General features: G+C 36.9%; 1 protein-coding gene across 1 annotated transcript in view; it reads left to right on the top strand.

Moving 5' to 3' along the window:
• The window catches only part of LOC126335032 (fl(2)d-associated complex component), a 510,018-nt gene extending 494,463 nt beyond the window's left edge, over positions 1-15,555 (top strand). The window contains exon 6 of the mRNA XM_049997881.1: positions 15,126-15,555. Within this exon, the coding sequence (XP_049853838.1) occupies positions 15,126-15,534 (409 nt within the window). The 3' untranslated portion in view covers positions 15,535-15,555. The remainder of the gene's footprint in view (positions 1-15,125) is intronic.
• The last annotated feature ends 4,810 nt before the right edge of the window (positions 15,556-20,365 follow it).

Below are 20,365 nucleotides of genomic sequence, written 5' to 3'. Positions count from 1 at the left end.
AGGATTAAGAAGTTTAGTGAAGGTGTTTCTAAGAATCGTTACTTCCTTAGCAAGTTGATCGACTGAGTAAGGTTCTGCGGAAGTTTGACCTTACACTGAGGGAGCATGATGAAATGGATACTTCAGAGAATTCTGGTATTTTTCGAGGTTTTGTCAGTCTGATGGCAGAACCTGATTCCACGTTGACAGAACATATTGAAAAAAAACAATAATAGTATATTTTAGGGGCTTTCCAAAATAAATCAGAACGATCTGCTGGACTCTACATGTTGTCTGCCGTCAGTTGATTTCTCAAGTAATATCGCAAACGGATAACGTGGCATTTGAAGTTGAAACGACAGACTGTACAATCTTGTGTCAACTCGTATTAATTGTTCAGTATGAATTGTAAGTGGAAGTATTTGAGAGATTCATAAATTTCATAAGGACCAAAGACTATACAGCTGTTGGAATAAATAGTGAAGACTTCAACGAACTTAAACAGCTAAAGATTGGTGACTCTCCAGAAAAACTGGAAGCTCAGTATGATGGAGCTTCAGTTATTAGCGGCAGGCACTGTGGGGTGCGGGGAAAAATGAAAGCAGTATACGAAAGAGCAAATTTTTTACTGTGATACGCCCACAAAACTCAGTCACATAGTAGCGCACAACACAACACACCAATTTACAGAGGTTCTCTATTTTGCTCTCAAAGTCAGTGAAAAGAACTGCCATACTGGATAATGTTGTGAAGAAACGTATTCCAAGAAACGCTGACACAGTACGGAATTTTACAACGCGATGTGTGAATACCACATTTAAGTCTAAGATAAAACAGCTGAGTGCCTTGGGATCATTGAGGGTGATTATAGCAAATATTATCCAACAACCAGGAAAGCAACTGGACTTCGGAAACTTCCCAACAACGACGAAGATTTTCTCTTTCGTTTTGAGATTTTCAGTAAGGTCCTGCCTCATCGAAACGTTTTGTTTAATCAGCTGCAACGTAGAGATGTTGATAGTGTGAAAGTTTTTAAGAACGTCTCTTATTTCAAGTCAGGGATTCAATTGACGAGAAAGTCTCTTGATTTCTATTATCATTGTGGAAAGGGAATGGAAATGTAGAGATCGCCGGCCCAAAACGTTTCCGCTTTGTAGACTCACGTAAAACTGTTCCAAAGAAAGTGTGTGACTTTGTTATAGCTAACACTAAAGAGCTTTTCGCACTTAGCAATCACTTGTCAGCAGCTACATTTTTCCAGCCAGATTGTTTTCAAAACACAAGCTGTTATTCCTTGGCAAAGAATTTCAGACTGTAGTTAAATTATTTGACCTGAATGAAAATGAGTTGATTCAGGAATTGATCGTCGTATTGAGTAGAAATGATTTACAAACTGCAAGTGGAGCTTTAGCACTTATGAACTGTACATAAGAGAATAATTTAGAAACTGTTTCACTGTAATAAGTGAAACTTCATCGAATTATTTGTATAATACCAAAGACAACAGTGGAAAGCGAGAGGTGTTTCTCCACAGTGAAAAGAATAAAGACTTTCAGTAGAAACGAAGTGAAAGAAGAGAGACTGAGTGCATTAGCTATGTGCTCTAGAGAAAAAAAAACACTTCTGAATGTGCATAATTTCAATGAGTTTGTATTTCATCACATTGCTGAAGGAAAGGAGATGAGAGTCGACTTCGTCTACAAACCTAATAATTTAGGTAAGAACGTCGTTTCAATTTTATTCCATAAACTACTGTCTTGCCTGCAGAAATTATTAAAAACCATATACTTTTTCGGTCGCAGGTTCGACTCCTGCCTCGGGCATGGATGTGTGTGATGTCCTTAGGTTAGTTAGGTTTAATTAGTTCTAAGTTCTAGGCGACTGATGACCTCAGAAGTTAAGTCGCATAGTGCTCAGAGCCATTTGAACCATTTTGAACCATATACTTTTGCACAGATTTTTATATTGTAATATTAACAAATTGTGCTAGGTGTAAAGGTTTACAGTAGGTTACTTGCTAATACACTGCTATATTTTCGCGTTCAAGAAATGTTCTGAAGAGGCAAAATGTTCCACCCGACTGTTTCAACAGACCTGCCTCCTCTTAGTTTATGGCACACAAGTCGTCACTGGACTAACGCTTCGTAATTGTTCCATTTCGGATCCCCACAAATTGTTACACTCAGGTATTTATATGGGTTGTGTGAAAAAAATTGTGACTCATTGATACTGTACACGTTAATTGCGTGAAGTGCACGACTTATAGCAAGTTGCCATCCTTCATACCACTCTGGAACCTTAACAAGATCTGCAGAGCTTCGTGCTGTTTTATGTCAACATTTATTCATTATAGATAGCTGCAGCATAGTGTGCATGACGTCCAGCGGAACGTGGGTAGGATGCTGGAGGGGGAGATGACATGATCCTATGGGAGTCAGAAATACAATCAATGTTAGAGTTATATTGAGTACCACTTTCATGAGCAACATAGATGGGTGACAAAAGTTAAAAGATATTCCAAGAACAGCGACTTTTCCAGGGTGAATGCGGAAAGACAAGGGTGAAGAAAGACAATCTGAGGCCTTCTACGCTGTAGCCGAACTAAAACACAAGAGAGAACAACGGCTGGTGGCTTAAACCACCTGTGCTAGAGCAAAGACAAGACAGGATGAGCAAGGTGGCCCAAGCTACCTGCTCTTTACCAGAGGCAAATTGCAGGACAACGATATTCTCAAGCATTTCTCTTTAGGTAGGCTGTGGCGGTAGTCATACGACCTCCTGATGGGTTACTGTAAGAATGCGAGGTTATTCTGTGTATTCGTTACAGTCTCTATACTGCACTTGCACTTCAGTGGTCACAGAACAGAAAAATCTTAACAACGAACGTACACTGCCTGACAAGGTGAAGCATCCAAAAGACATGGCCAGGTGCCAATCTAAATTTTGTATATCACACGCCACCGGGACCACCAGAGTGCGTTAGTGTTGTCTGTGTATCATGTTGTTATTAGGCGTGGTAGGGGTTATGAGGGCCGTGAACGGCACCGAATGTTGAATGATCACGGTGAAGAACACGGAGAAACTGTGTACTCGACTGAGACAGAGTTATCAGGACCTGCCAGAATTTGAAAGGGGGCCTCATTGAGTTTCTCCATGTGTGCGGCTGGTCTAATTGCAAAATTTCTACATTCGTGTAGTACTCTGATGTCACAATGGCCCTGTCTGGGACTGCAAGCGAACATGACGACAGGCATCAAGGTTCCAACCGACAGCTCAATTAGGGAAAGTAATTACACGTAAATATACGGCTAACATAGTAATCTATCAAACAACAGATACTCCAGGTAGGAATATCAAAAATGTAGAAAAAGACAGATTGCCACGTTAAGATGCAGACGGGCACAATCAAAAGTTTTCGGCCACAGAGTTCGTTAGCAAAAGTGAAACACATACCATTCATACACACAAGCAAGCACACCTTATGCACACATGACCGCCAACTCCAGCATCTCGGGCCGGAATGCCTGTCTGCAACTTAAAGAGTCTCCTTCAGGATAAGTAGTAATCTGTCTTTTCTTAAATTGTTAAAGTAATCTAATAACTCTTTTAAACTTTACTTGAAACTGAAATTTGTTTTTTTAAATCGGCCACGGAAACAACAGCACACTCTAGCATCTTTTGGTAAAGTAGCTAACCATTCCCCAGCTCGTGGTCTAGTGGTTAGAGTAGCTGGCTTTGGATTGCGAGGTTACGGGTTCGATTCCCGTCCGGGTTGGGAATTTTCTCTGTCTGGGGAGTGGGTATTTGTGTTGTCCTCATCATATCATCATCATTCGTGATAGTGGCTAGATTGGGCTGTGTAAATATTGGGTGGCAGATGACGCAGTTGAGCAACCCACAAGCCAAACAACATCAAACAACACAGATCGTCATCGTCATCATCATTTAAGACTGATTATTCCTCTCAGCGTTCAGTCTGGAGCATAGCCCCCTTATCAAATTCCTCCATGATCCCCTATTCAGTGCTAACATTGGTGCTTCTTCTGATGTTAAACCTATTACTTCAAAATCATTCTTAACGGAATCCAGGTACCTTCTCCTTGGTCTGCCCCGACTCCTCCTACCATCTACTGCTCAACCCATGAGTCTCTTGGGTAACCTTGCTTCTCCCATGCGTGTGAAATGACCCCACCATCTAAGCCTGTTCGCCCTGACTGCTACATCTATAGAGTTCATTCCCAGTTTTTCTTTGATTTCCTCATTGTGGACACCCTCCTGCCATTGTTCCCATCTACTAGTACCTGCAATCATCCTAGCTACTTTCATATCCGTAACCTCAAGCTTGTTGATGAGGTAACCTGAATTCACCCAGCTTTCTTTCCCATACAACAAAGTTGGTCGAAAGATTGAACGGTGCACAGATAACTTAGTCTTGGTACTGACTTCCTTCTTGCAGAAGAGAGTAGATCGTAGCTGAGCGCTCACTGCATTAGCTTTGCTACACCTCGCTTCCAGTTCTTTCACTATGTTGCCATCCTGTGAGAATATGCATCCTAAGTACTTGAAACCGTCCACCTGTTCTAACTTTGTTCCTCCTATTTGGCACTCAATCCGTTTATATTTCTTTCCCACTGACATTACAACACAGATAAAAGTTTTAAATATATTGGCAACAAACTATCTCCCGCTAACCTACACTGCCTGTTTTAAAGGGTGAAAGATAATTGTCATTACGAAGTACTACTTAATAAGAGAGAAGCACTGATACAATTGATATGAGGTGGCTGTAATATTTCACTATAGAAAAATAGTGATATTGAAACGGTTGACAGTTCGTTATTTTAACCAAAATTAACACTATTGATTTTCATGGGAATCATGTAAGCTTTTGTGTTATACAGAGCATGTGGAATGTATGGTGACCCTGAATCTGTTATAGTTGTTTCCAGTTATGACGTTAACTGTACAAATTTTCTAGAATAACTTCTGACCTTGTCACTGCAAAGTTTACTAAACTACTAGCTCACCATAAGATGGGGGACCTGATCAGTCTGTTCTCTTTATTGACTTCGTTTTGGGCTAACAGTTGTAACAAGGCACCGTAATTATGCACATGCATACATAAATACACAAAAAAGCATTATTACAAGCCTGTATACTAAATAAGAATTACATGGGCCTTTGAACTGTTATGGCCTGCACTTGGTTTTTGTAATCAGATTCCTATTTTATTGCTTTTAGTGTTGATCAAATCTTTAATAAGAGTTAAAAATGAACACTGCAGTGCAGCCTTTTTCCTTGCACTCATTCTTTTGAAGTACTTTAACTATTCACTTTAGTGACTACGTGAAGCATTTCATACAGATCACTAAATACTTGAGAAAATTGTTACTCCACGAAAGTTAATAAACGGATTCTGCCTCCCCCCCCCCTCCATGAACCATTGACCTTGCCGTTTGTGGGGAGGCTTGCGTGTCTCAACGATACAGATAGCCGTAACATAGGTACGGCGGGGTACCTGTTAAGAGGCCAGACAAACGTGTGGTTCCTGAAGAGGGACAGCAGCCTTTTCAGTAGTTGCAGGGGCAACAGTCTGGGTGATTGACTGACTGGCCTTGTAACACTAACCAAAATGGCCTTGCTGTTCTGGTAGTGCAAACGGCTGAAAGCAAGGGGAAACTACAGCTGCAATTTTTCCCGAGGGCATGCATCTTTACTGTATGATTAAATGATGATGACGTCCTCTTGGGTAAAATATTCCGGAGGTAAAATAGTCCTCCATTCGGATCGCCGGGCGGGAAGTGTTCAAGAGGACATCTTTATCAGGAGAAAGAAAATTGGCGTTCTACGGATCGGAGCGTGGAATATCAGATCCCTTATTCGGGCAGGTAGGTTAGAAAATTTAAAAAGGGAAATGGATAGGTTAAAGTTAGATATAGTGGTAATTAGTGAAGTTCGGTGGCAGGAGGAACAAGACTTTTGGTCAGGTGAGTACAAGGTTATAAATACAAAATCAAATAGGGGTACTGCTGGAGTAGGTTTAATAATGAATAAGGAAATAGGAGTGCGGATAATTTACTACAAACAGCATAGTGAACGCATTATTGTGGCCAAGATAGATACGAAGCCCGCAACTACTACAGCAGTACACGTTTATATGAAAACTAGCTCTGCAGATGACGAAGAAATTGATAAAATGTATGATGTGATAAAAAAAATTATTCAGGTAGTGAAGGGAGACGCAAATTTAATAGTCATGGGTGACTGGAATTCGAGAGTAGGAAAAGGGAGAGAAGGAAACATAGTAGGTTAATATGGATTGGGGCTAAGAACTGAAAGAGGAATCCGCCTGGTGGAATTTTGTGCAGAGCATAACTTAATCATAGCTAACACTTGGTTCAAGAATCATGAAAGAAGAGATACTAAAAGATATCAGATATATTAAATAATGGTAAGACAGAGATTTAGGAACCAGGTTTTAAATTGTAAGACATTTCCAGAGGCAGATGTGGACTCTGATCACAATCTATTGGTTATGAACTGTACATTAAAACTGAAGAAACTGCAAAAAAGTGGGAATTTAAGGAGATGGGACCTGGATAAACTGACTAAACCAGAGGTTGTACAGAGTTTCAGGGAAAGCGTAAGGGAACAATTGACAGGAATGGGGGAAAGAAATACAGTAGAAGAAGAATGGGTAGCTTTGAGGGATGAAATAGTGAAGGTAGCAAGGGATAAAATAGGTAAAAGGATGAGGGCTAGTAGAAACCCTTGGGCAACAGAAGAAATATTGAATTTTATTGATGAAAGGAGAAATATAAAAATGCAGTAAATGAAGCAGGCAAAATGGAATACAAATGTCTTAAAAATGACATCGACAGGAAGTGCAAAATGGCTAAGCAGGGATAGCTGGAGGACAAACCTAAGGATGTAGAGCTTATCTCACTAGGGGTAAGATAGATACTGCCTACAGGAAAATTAAAGACACCTTTGGAGAAAGGAGAACCACTTGCATGAATATCAAGAGCTTTGATGGAAACCCAGTTCTAAGCAAAGAAGGGAGAGCAGAAAGGTGGAAGTAGTATATAGAGGGTCTATACAAGGGCGATGTACTTGAGGACAATATTACGGAAATGGAAGAGGATGTAGATGAAGATGAAATGGGAGATTTGATATTGCGTGAAGAGTTTGACAGAGCACTGAAAGGCCTGAGTCGAAACAAGGCCTCCGGAGTAGACAACATTCCATTAAAACTACTGACAGCCTTGGGAGAGCCAAAATTCTACCATCTGATGAGCAAGATGTATGAGACAGGCGAAATACCCTCAGACTTCAAGAAGAATATAATAATTCCAATCCCAAAGAAAGCAGGTGTTGACAAATGTGAAAATTACCGAAATATCAGTTTAATAAGCCACAGCAGCAAAATACTAACTCGAATTCTTTACAGACGAATGGAAAAACTGATAGAAGCCCACCTCGGGGAATATCAGTTTGGATTCCATAGAAATGTTTGAACACGTGAGGCAATACTAACCCTACGACTTATCTTAGAAGAAACATTAAGGAAAGGCAAACCTACGTTTCTAGCATTTGTAGACTTAGAGAAAGCTTTTGACAATGTTGATTGGAATACTCTCTTTCAAATTCTGAAGGTGGCAGGGGTAAAATACAAGGAGCGAAAGGATATTTACAATTTGTACAGAAACCAGACGGCAGTTATAAGAGTCGAGGTGTACAAAAGAGAAGCAGTGGTTGCAAAGGGTGTGAGACAGGCTTGTAGCCTCTCCCTAGTGTTATTCAATCTGTATATTGAGCAAGTAATAAAGGAAACAAAAGAAAAGTTTGGAGTAGGTATCGAAATCCATGGAGAAAAAATTAAAAATTTTGAGGTTCGCCGATGACATTGTAATTCTGTCAGAGACGAAAAGGACTTGGAAGAACAGTTGAACGGAATGGTCAGTCTCTTGAAAGGAGGATATAAGATTAACAACAGCAAAAGCAAAATGAGGATAATCGAATGTAGTCGAATTAAGTCGGGTGATGCTGAGGGAATTAGATTACGAAATGAGACACTTAAAGTAGTAAAGGACTTTTGCTATTTGGAGAGCAAAATAACTGATGATGGTCGAAGTAGATAGGATATAAAATGTAGACTGGTAATGGCAAGGAAAGCATCTCTGAAGAGAGAAATTGATCATCGAGCATAGATTTAAGTGGAAGGAAGACGTTTCTGGAAGTATTTGAAACGTGGACGATAAATGGTTTGGACAAGAAGAGAATAGAAGCTTTCGAAATGTGGTGCTACAGAAGAATGTTGAAGATTAGATGGGTAGATCACATAACTAATCAGCAGGTATTGAACAGAATTGGGGAGAAGAGGAGTTTGTGGCACAACTTGACTAGAAGAAGGGATCGATTGGTAGGACATGTTCTGAAACATCGAGGGATCACCAGTTCAGTATTGGAGGGCAGCGTGGAGGGTAAAAATCGTAGAGCGAGACAAAGAGATGAATACACTCAGCAGATTCAGAAGGATATAGACTGCAGTACGTACTGGGAGATGAAGAAGCTTGCACAGGATAGAGAAGCATGGAGAGCTGCATCAAACCAGTCTCAGGACTAAAGACCACAACAACAACAATGATTCTGCAGTTCATTAGAATGGATAACACTCGGAATACTTGCGCACTAGGAATACGAACCTATCCAGGTAAATGATTAATGTGAGATCTATGTTCTTGGCACGAAGTTATGAATGGTACAGTTATTATTTAAATATTCAGCAAATTATTGGTCCATGGAATGGCTATTGTGATCTTTTGTAGGCAACGAATAAAAATGTCTGGTATGACCATGGCTCTTAATGTGAAATTCTCTGTAAATTATGGTCTTGGCGCCGGAATTTCAAGATTCGGGGCAAACCAATAAATACCATGATATAATAACCAATATCCATCCACGTCCGAGACATAATTAATCTGCTCTAGCTAAAGTTCCTGCCTCATTAAGGACTCAGGCCATTTGCTTGGTGGATTCCCGACACTAATTCTCTCTACCACAAAGACCTCTGCGCTGCTTTGCGCCAATCCGTCTTTTACACTCCTGCCTAAAGCTTTCCATTGTGGAGATACTTACCTCCAGCTTTTACCTTTCATACAATCCTACGCTCCCTATGCTCGCAGCAGTGATACATAAAAGACTCTAACACATATGCATTAAGAAAGAATAGCTTTAATCATACATTCACACATTAATTCTTGTAAAATAATTTTATGGAAATACGAATAATTACTCCCAGAAGTGTTGAGCCAAAGAACATTATTACACAAATATTATAGTATTCATAGGAAACATCAAATTTACATAAAAGAGATAGAATGGATATCGTATGTAAGCGTTACTAACTTCCCTGGAGGATAATCGTCAGCAAATGGTTCAAATGGCTCTGAGCACTATGGGACTTAACTTCTATGGTCATCAGTCCCCTAGAACTTAGAACTACTTAAACCTAACTAACCTAAGGACATCACACAACACCCAGTCATCACGAGGCAGAGAAAATCCCTGACCCGGCCAGGAATCGAACCCGGGAACCCGGGCGCGGGAAGCGAGAACGCGTCAGCAAATATGACAGCAACCTGAGAAGGGCTATTTTTTTTCGATATTCAGGGGAGACACACAGTTGTAGCTCCTGCCATTATGATGTGCGGAGCAATCGGATATGACTTCAGATCACCGCTAGTGGTGAGGGAGGACGTTACATCATGGCCATCCTGCGTCTTCTTGTGTTACCTGTCATGTGATAAAATCGTCGAGACATTCTGAAACAAGACAATGCTCGTCCACACGCGGCATGTGCCTCTGTGAAATGTCATCCTATTAGTTAGTTAGTTACACGACCCATGGATCATTTTGCACAATAGATCGTAGTGATGTGGAATGACTTATTTTCCGTTCATATCGCAAATTTGTACATATGTTTACATGCTGGACATGTCTAAGGCTGTTTTTACAAAATGGAAAAAGATATGCAGATTGAGTTAGTAATTCCTTGTAATTACTACCTACCACCTTTTTATACAATTCAGTAATAGAAATTCTTCTGCAGAACTGAAGGAGTTCGTTACCAATTTTTTTCTTTTCTGTCTGTGAGACATTTTATATCACTGGATAAGTGACGAGAAATTTTTGTTGCAGCATTGTCCACCCCATTTGGTGCTAAAGACAGCCTTAATGTGGAGTGATGAATGTCATTTTTCCTTCTGGTTCTGCATTTATGTACATCACTGTTTCTTTTGAATGGCAATGGACTACTTACAACGGCCTTCACGGGTAGTGAAGTAGTAGTCAGAATGCCCAAGTCCTTAAACAATGTCTACAAGATGACCATGAGTGAGCACTACATATTATTCAAACAGCACGTTTTTATGTAGTGAAGACTTTGTTTCTTAATGATTCATATAAAACATTATTCTATATAACATTATTGAATGAAAATATGCTAAATATGTCAGCTTACTGATTTGCCTCTTCCCAAGATTTGCATATATTCTCTGTGCAAATGTGGGTGAACTAAGTTCTTTTAGGAGTTAATAATGTGATTCTTCCAATTTGATTTCTCATCAGCATGGACTCCTACGAATTTTGATGTTTTGACCCTATTTTCCCCACCTTGTGTTACACTTATCATTGGTATAGTACCTCTAAATGTGCAGAACTCGAATTGTTGTGTGTTTGTAGAATCGAGGGTGAAACCATTTGCAGTAAATCAGTCAACGATACATTTAAGAACTTTGTTAACCATTTCTTCCATTTATGCATGTATGCTTTGATTAATTACCCTATACATGATTTCTCCCTCATCAGAATTATACCCCAGGACTAAGTACAATTTTCTGCATTTTTTGTGAGTTATACCAATATCTATTGGCTGGCAATACCATTGGTTCCACAAAACGTCAATTTGTCTAGGAGTATATTGTGATTCACACAGTCAAATGAATTAGAGAGATGGCAGAAAATACCAACTGGTGCCATTTTGTTATATAATGTCTGTAAAATCAGGTGAGTGAACATGTAAGTGGCATTCTCAGTAGAGCAACCTTCCTGAAACTCTAACTGTGATTTGCTAATGATACTTTTGTTCCTAAGGTGAGATACTATTCCACAATACATGACCTTCTCCATCATTTATAAGTGTGAATTTAGCAGTGAAATGGGTCGGTAGTTACTGACATTTCTCTTATTACCTCTCTTAAAGAAGTGCTTGGTAGATACTGAGATCTCTCCTATCAGTTTTCTTAAAGAGGTGTTTAACAACTGTGTAATTTGAGTCTCTATGGAAAAACGCTCAGAGTTAGTGATATGTTATGTATTTCTGATAAGACTTGGCTCATTATGTGGGAAAAAATCTTTAGTACTGTAGTGGAAACACCATCAAAACCAGATGAGCTATTATCTTTGAGAGGATGTGTAATTTTCATAATTTCAGAAGTACAAGTTGGTGATACATTCAAATGACTGAATTTTATAGAAGTTACATTTTCAAGATAGTGCTGTGATTTTGCTCTTAAACTGCTTGTCCCTGTGTTATTACTATATTTAAGAAATGATTATTAAATACATTTGTTATCTGTGATTCATCATTTGAAGTCCTTTCATTTAGTTCAGTAATGATGTTATCCTATCATACAGCTCGTTGTCTTGTCTGTCATTTCACTACAGTCTGTATTGCCTTAAGCCTATTGTGTAAGTGCTGATTTTTGACATTATGTGCATGTTCCTTGATGTTTAATAACCTGATGATAATATTTGATAATACAATACTGAGGAACTCCCAAGGCCAGCAAGGTCTTCAGATCTGCCACAGAGAGAATATCTGTGGTACCAGCTCAGACGTCAGCTGCGTTCCAGTGGCAGTATCCATGATATCAAGGAGCAGTTACAACAGTTATAGCCAGATTGCCCCATACTACTTTATGACGCCCTTCAAATCAGTGCATGCATCCTGGCCAGCAGGCTGCTGTGTTATACTGAGAAGTGGGATCATACACTAAGTTCTTTATAATTTTGACTCTGTATTGTAATAACTGTAATAACATCACATACTCACTTAACAGGTACAGGAGGAAGCCTTAATGGTTGCTGCAGTGGGACATACCCTCTGCCATGTACTTCACGGTGCTTTCCAGAGTATAGATTATGAAGTTGATTTAGATTTAAGTGCTACAAACGTCGTCACCACTAGTAATGCATGCGATTCTGTACTAGGAAAATACTTTTCAGTCGCGATTTGAACTAATGTAAAGATGGTGTGGAAACCACGACTCAGATAAAAATTCTGCATATGTTCCAGAACGCAAGTGGCTCCCCTAATGTTATTGTTAAGCCTAAAAATATGAAAAATGATTTAAGCCAGTAAACAATTTTAAGTGCTGCCAACAGTTAAAGTGAGCTCCCAACCAGTTTCAAGTGCAAAAACCACCAGAAAACCATTAACAAAATGCTCCTACGATCATAATCGTTAAAATGTCCACCAAAATTTTTTATTATTATGAAAGAGAAGGCCAAGTACATTAGTAATTAGTTTCCTTTATTATTAAGTAGTAAAATATTCACAATCATTAAATGAACATACAATAAATAAATCAGCAAGTGAAGGCCAGGAACATACAAAAAGTTCTATAACAACAACTAATTATATAAACCAATTCGTCTTCTTCACATGAATCATTTTTGTCTGCATCATCATCATCATCATCGATTTCAGATTGATATGATTTTTTGGTACCGATTTGTTTTACAACATATAATGGAATTTCATATTCGTTGCAGCATTTTCCTTTCATTCTCAATTCACACATTCTTAATATAGCAGTTAAAGATTTAACCTCATTCTATTTATCTGCTTGGTTTTTATTACATTTATACTGCTAAATAATCTCTTAACTCTGGCATTGGAATGAGGCAGTATTAAGAGAATAATCGCAAAAGTCACTAATTCCTCAAATCTGGATTGCCCCTGAGCATGCTTGAAATGCAATACTTCATTCCAAAAAGTCTTGTATCTTTGGTCTTGTTCCAGTTAAACAAATGAATTTGTTGTCACTGATCATCTACTCTTGCTATAAATTCCACACTTTTATTGAACTGATCCATTATATCAATTAGATTTTCTTTGCTGTGATTAAGTGGCTGTTCAACACTTATTCTGCAATTTTTTTCATAAACGTCAAATTTTCAGGTAACCTGTTTTTTATTTCTTCATTCAGACTTAATATAAATGTTATGCACCGATTACGCAACATTTCTTCGTCTTCCTATGGTAATCCTTTGCCTCTCATTTCAAGCAATTGCTTTTCAAAGCGGAATCTCTGATAACATCTTCGATCAAAGAAATCACAAATATTTTGAGTAAAAATATTAACTTTATTTGCAGGTAACGTAACTTTGTTGACAAGGATACCTATCAGGTTGGTCAACTTATCAAAGAGTTTGGTGTAATCTATATCTTTCGACTCGAACATTTTATTGACTCTGTTTATTTCATTAATATTGGATATCAAAATGAAATATATGCATAATTAATCTCGTTCGCATACATAGCGTGCAATACCTCTGCCATATGAAAATTTTCCAGCACTTTACCTACAGAAAAATGTGCTTTTAGCTCTGAGCATTGCTTGTACATTCTTCATACCATACCATATCATACCACTCTTCATACCATATCTGGCAGACTCTAACTGTTTTTAACGGTTTCTGTCCATCGTTGATCGTTTTGTATAGCTCCTTATAAAGAGATTGTCTGGAAGAGGTGAGACTAAACCAATAATATGTCTCTTTACTTAAAAACTGTAAATTTCTCGTTAAAAATTCTTCTGCAGCAGCTGAAACAGCCTGTTGCAAGGAATGGCACAAGCAACATACTGAATTCAGGTGTGTACCTCTTCTTTCAATTTTGTAAATACTCCATTATTTACTCCAACAACGACAGAGGCATTACGTGTACCAATGCTCATTAAATTTTCAAGTTGCAAATTGAATCATTGAAGAGTCTTCTGTATAGCAGAGACTATAGCTTCAGTATTAAACTCTTGCAGTTCAGCGCAGTAAAGGTATATAGATATTATTTTTTGGTGTAATTTGTTGTAATAATCAGTCCCAAGTATTTACGTCCAGCAATATCAGTGGATTCATCAATTAATAAGCTAAATGGCTGATCTTTGCAATCTTGTTTAGAACATCAGTGAAATGCAGTGCTAACACGCTATTTATAGCTGAGGTGCACTTATTTTGATGCAGCTGAACTTATTCGATATCTTTTTAATGGCTGTCTTAATATCTCTCCCAAATGGTTGTGAATAATGCAAGTCTTGCTTCTTTCTTTTTTCATTCCCAATGGGCTGTGCTGTGAAAGCAATTTTAGGCTGCATAGTTACAATGTGCAACAATTTACTTAGCCAAATAGTGGTTGAAGATGTAAAACCGATCAATGAATGACAACTGGTTTAAAAAAAGATTGCCGACCTTTTTATTTTGTACATACTTCTTTGACATCCCATGAGAGGATCTTCATAGTGACTCCTTAAAACTGTACTACAAAATTTGTACTTCACTACCTGACCCATAGTACTTTCAATAATTTGAAGACAATCTTGGGGACCTTTTAAATTGGTTTTCCTTAGAGATTTCGCTATAATGTTTCGTTAATTTATCCAGCAAATATAGAATGGTAAGTCAATCCTAACACCCATTAAGTGCACTCAGTTTCCAACTAATCACCAAATCAAGAAATCAGTAATTTGCTTGAGATTGTCTGCAGTATATATGTAGATGTAAATGTAGAAATGGCCAACTTATATACATATCTGTTGTTATGTTTAAACTCTAACTTGTGGTAATTCACCAACAGCCCTCTCGCACAGTGGCTGAAAGTATATATAAATATAGAATTGAAACAAAGAAGAGATTATCGTTAAATACTTTTACATAGATAGTGTGTATCTTGTGTACTCACATATACAAGGTTATGTCACATTCTTTATTGTATACAGATCCAATTACATAATTATTATTTCAGTTGGTTCTGAAAGATTTGTTAATTCAGTCACTAATTCCACTTCCATTCGTTCTATTTCCAGATGCGCACAAAAAATTGTCACTCAGTTGGAGACTACACCTGTGAATAGAACCTCAAAGTCTAGTTATTTCCGTTCACCTCTGAAACCTGCCAATAAGGAGGACAAAAGGAGAAGTGAAAAGTGGAAAGACGAAAGGAAAAAAGAAGACCGAAAAGACAATGAAGAAAATTTGGAAAACAAGAAGAAGGAAGAAAAGATGAATAAGAAGGCAGAGAAAAAAGAAGCAAAGCTGGAGAAGAAAGCAGATAAGAAAGAGGAGAAAAAAGAAGCTAAAGCTGAGAAGAAGGAAAAGACAGAAAAGAAAGAAAATAAAAAGGAAGCTAAGGCTGAAGCAAAGGAAAGCAAGAAGGCAGCAAAGGCAGAAAAGAAGAAAGAAAAATCCAAGGCAGAGAAAAAAGAAAAAGATTAGTTACAAAATAGATTAAAGAAAGACTTTTGAATTTTAGAGATAGATATTCGAGTGAGTAATTTACTTGTATATAAATTTTTACATCTAGTTTTATTTTTAATGACTAATGCTCATATGTATTGAAAAAACCCCTTATCATTCTAAATCCCATAGACGAAACAGCATCAGGGAAGATTTACTTCAATTAAAGGTCATTTTATAATAGTCAGGAAACAATTTTATCAGAATTTTTACACAAGTCAACACTAACATTTCAATAATTAGTGTTTAAAAAATTTGTTTCTCCCATTTATAGCATAAATTAGAAATTTTTTGGTTTATATTGTCCCTGAAATCATGTAACTGTGCCGTTCAGTCAGCTATAAGAGGTTATTTATCAAGTATTTTACTTCCCATAGTCTATTTTATGTGACTCACAAGTTAAAAACGGAGCCAACTAAGGAATACAAGAACAATTTTGCTGCAGAAGAAAAAATGGTTATGATGCATATCATTATGTCTCTCTTTCTGCTGAATGTAGGTACATACTAGAAATGTTTAGGTATTATTCATTGTTAATGTAACACATAATGTAAAGTAAACTGGATTCAGATTTATAAAAGTTGAAGGTAGATATCTATTTCTAAAATAAAAACTGATAAAGTGACAGCCTCTTCATGTAAAGAAAGTGAGATACGTTACAGAAGTAGAAAACAATTAAACAAGGAAAACAACAGAGAAACAACAGTTTTTATTTGTAGAAAGCTCTAAGGCATCTAAGTTAGAGAAACTGGAAATGAGAGAGCGAGTGAGAGAGAGAGAGAGAGAAAGAGAGAGAGAGAGATTAGATGTGTGTGTGTGTGTGTGTGTGTGTGTGTGTGTGTGTGTGTGTGTGTGTGTGTGTGTGTCGGTGTGTGTGTCTGCGTGTGTGTGCGTGTGCGTGTGTTTGAGAGACTGTGTTTTTATCTCTATATGACTACAGGAATTCATGTGGAATTTCTAGCTTTGCACTCAATCTCTTTTTATCCTGTGAGACATATGGTTACCATGATAGATCCCAAACTAATACATATGCGGTGTTGTTTATATCCATCTTTAGTACTGGATTTTGTTTGAAAAACAAATCTGTTATGATGCTGGAAGCAGTTATTTGTGAACTTAAGATTCTAGGATTGTGTTAATATACAGTGTAATTATAGTACCTGGCCTACTAAATGATGTAAACTATGGGCGGGAAAGTTGCAAATACTTTAGGCATTGTTCTTAATTAATGTTTCATTATTTTTATATTTGGGTATTCCTTGTACAGATGAAGCTGTGTGATTTTTTCCTATTTCCTAACTTTTCTAAAATCTTCCGTCACATGGCAGTAGCGCTTTCATCCTCAGTAATTACACAAGCAGTTGTAATTCTGTTTTCACTGTTTCATTTATTCTCTCTCATTGAACTTTCTAATTATGTATCAAGTGTCATCTTCGAAATTAAGATTATTTCATCTGCCAACATATTTCTTCAGCTGATTTCTTCTTAACGTTTCGAAACTGAACACAAAAATTCAAGTTACAATCAACACAATTGTAGTTATGTGAAAGGACTGCATAGGCATATTGAATTCATTTGGTGCTTACACCATCTTCAGTTGTCTAGCTGCATTTACATTCAGTCATTTCACTTTCTCCCCTCTAACTCCAGTTTCTCTTCCATCTGTATAAGCAACTATCTGTATCATGTGCTGAAACGTCTTTTTTCTCGTTTTCACTCTATAATAGAGGATTCTAATTATGTCTGCTTAATTTATACTTCCATTTTTTCCTTAGCTTATTACTTCTGTTCATCCTCCAATAGTTCCTTTGCTTAATTTTCTTTGTCTTAAATTGTACACTTCTGTAGCCATTTATTTCTCAGAAGTTTTATGTTCACCCTCTTTCATCAGATAATAAGTTAAAACAAAATGTGATGTGTCATATATTAAGTTTATCTACATTTGTTGCTTTCTTTTTATACACATGTATTTGTATCCTGCTGGCCACTTTATGGTGTGCAGTGGAGGTTACTACAGGTAGCTCTGCTACATCTCACTCCTCCTTTTCCAGTCAGAAATTATTAGTCCAATGGTTTTCATCCTGTAGATCGATATCTATATCTCAGTTTGTAGGTAAATTTACTAAATTACCTTGAGATATCTGTTCATCATCAGCAGCCTTCTCATCCTCTCATCAGTCTCACTTTGTTTTCATATATCTATGGAACCAGCGATTTTAAAATTGAACTGTCAACCACTTTAACTTGTATTGGATGTAACAATACTGCATCATAACGGTATCATATATGAAAAAACAGTTCATCAGAAAATTTCTTTTGTTAACAGTCTATGCCATTTGTCAAGTAAATCTGAATAATTACAAATACAATAACTGACAGAGCAGGTAAATTCTCTCAGTAAATCTTTCATCAATTCTTAATAAGTAAAGACGATTTTTTATGTTTCAGTGGAAATTATGGTAGTAAAATGAACTATGGGATGTTTTGACAATGGATAAAAGAGAGTGAAATAATATTATTCTTCATGAGTATAATGTCATCCATACTGAGCTAATCATCACATATGTTGCTGAAGCAACATTCAATGTGCAGTGTGGAAGACATTATCATTTTCATCAATAGTAGCAAGTACCACATGTAAAGTACTTAGCCACAATGAAGTGTTGTTTCGTCTATGGGACTTCACACATTTTGTTTCAGTTCTTTAACAGAAATATCAACCTACACAACAACCGTTTTGACACACAGGTGATCCACTTCAGACACACTAGTGGTTTGCACGCCTTCTGCAGTTCTGTGTCAGCACCAATCACAGAGATAACTTCAAATTTTATATGAGAGGTTATTATATGTAAAGTATGTTTTATGATATTGCCTTTTTTAGTCTTATATGATTTTCTGACCTGTTTGCTTCATTTTTTAAGTATCACAGGTACTATGGTGTTCACAGCAGAAATAAATAATTTATACTTAATATTTCTGCAATCCATAGAACTGTAAAGTTTGTGTGCCTGGAATGGATTAATAAGTGGAAAGCATGTGACATAAGTGTCTCATTTACTTGTTATTGTTGTATTTCGATTGAAAGAATTAGTTGAAGCTGTACTATAATTTAAATAGTATTTATAGAGGAGATTTCCTTAATATAACATAAAAACAGTATTTCTCTGACACACAGAAAAATGTTTCCAGATATCCAGTGTTGGTGCTTCAAGCAAAGGATATCTAAAACTGTGATATTGAAATACAATAATCAAGCTTGTCTCCTGAAGTACAGGTGGAAACCACTTTCTGTTTAATGATTAAAACTTAATAATGCAGTAATCACTCTATACAGTCATGAGTAATTGGTAGAGTAATTAATTTGCAGGAAAGATAAGGCTTAAAAAAAGAAAGCTATTTTTGAAAAGAAGGCTTATTTTAATAGCCAGCGTTTTTTTAAATAATAGCTCCCTGTAGAAAATTTTAATGTATTTTTACAATCATGATTTGTGTATTATTTCCATATGAAATGCACGTTATCATAGTGTTTCAAAGTCATGACCAAATGCTGTCTGCATTGATTTATTGATAACTAAAGACATTTATTCTGAGAATAGGCCTACTCAGTTTCACTGTGCGTTGTCCACATTTCATCTACACAACAAGAATTCTGTGGCTCATCAACTAAACTGCTTCAAATTCTAATGTTGAAACTCCAGAAAAGCCTACTCATGAATTCTCAGCTCACTTCACCAATTAATGTCAGCTACTCATGATTACCATTTTTCCAATTTTCCATAAACAAACCAACTTGTGTTTAAAATGCTACAATGTGGATATCTTGTTAGATAAATAAGAAATCACCCATATTTTGACACTGATGTATGAGAGCCATCTGAAGAATGTACCATGTCTCTTACCTGCAAGAGTTACGAAGTTATACTGATACTCTTGATTTTGCAAATTTAAAAAAAGTGTTGTAGTACAAAGAAAGTCTTAGAAATGTTAGTGAAATGAGATAATGCTGTAACATGTTATTTGTAAGTAAAATATAATGTGCTATTTGGTATTATGTGAATAGTGGTAATAAGTATTCCATGTATCAAACCTATATCTGTGATCTGAAGAGGAAAAAAAACCAAACATACGAAACAGGTCTGTGCATCGATGAAGGCTTATTATAGTTGCTGACACGAGAATAGGCAGGTGAAGGTCATTCCATCTGTCTACAGTCTGGTAGGGGTTCGTAAAATTTTCAGGTTCCCATCTAATAACACTAACAAAGATAGGGAAAACAGCTTGATAAAATGCTCTAATTGATGTACTTATAGACGACGAAACTTACTTGGTTATTGCAACAAACAAAATCTTGCATTACAATTCTGATAAAACTTTACTTAAACCAGGAAAAACATCATAATGCCTCATGAAATCAAGTTGAAAAATTTAAGAATCTTACTGAAGGTTGCTTTTTACCTACAGTAGTTAAGAAATATACAAAAGATATAAAATATGTCATAAAAACATAATATAAAGTTTTTGTCATATGTTGGTTAAATTGTCGCTGACTGACCTACATTCGTGTTACCCAAGGAAAAACTTACAGCGAGATAGATTCTCCAAAAACATAGAAATTATTTTTAGAAGCACAAAAGGTGTGCTACTGTATTAGCCATAACTGATGTTTAATTTTCTTCATTTTTGCCCATGCCTATGCGTTAAGTAATGTGGTAAATATGCTTTGTTAGGTTTCGTAAAAATGCAAAGCACTTCCAGTCACGACAAGATCCAGCACTCAAAGCATAAAAAAAGAGAGGAAAATTTCGAA

Source organism: Schistocerca gregaria, chromosome 2 (genome assembly GCF_023897955.1).
Source record: "Schistocerca gregaria isolate iqSchGreg1 chromosome 2, iqSchGreg1.2, whole genome shotgun sequence".
NCBI lineage: Eukaryota > Metazoa > Arthropoda > Insecta > Orthoptera > Acrididae > Schistocerca > Schistocerca gregaria.
The sequence above is the reverse complement of the archived record's forward strand: the minus strand, read 5'-3'. Positions and strand labels throughout refer to the sequence as shown.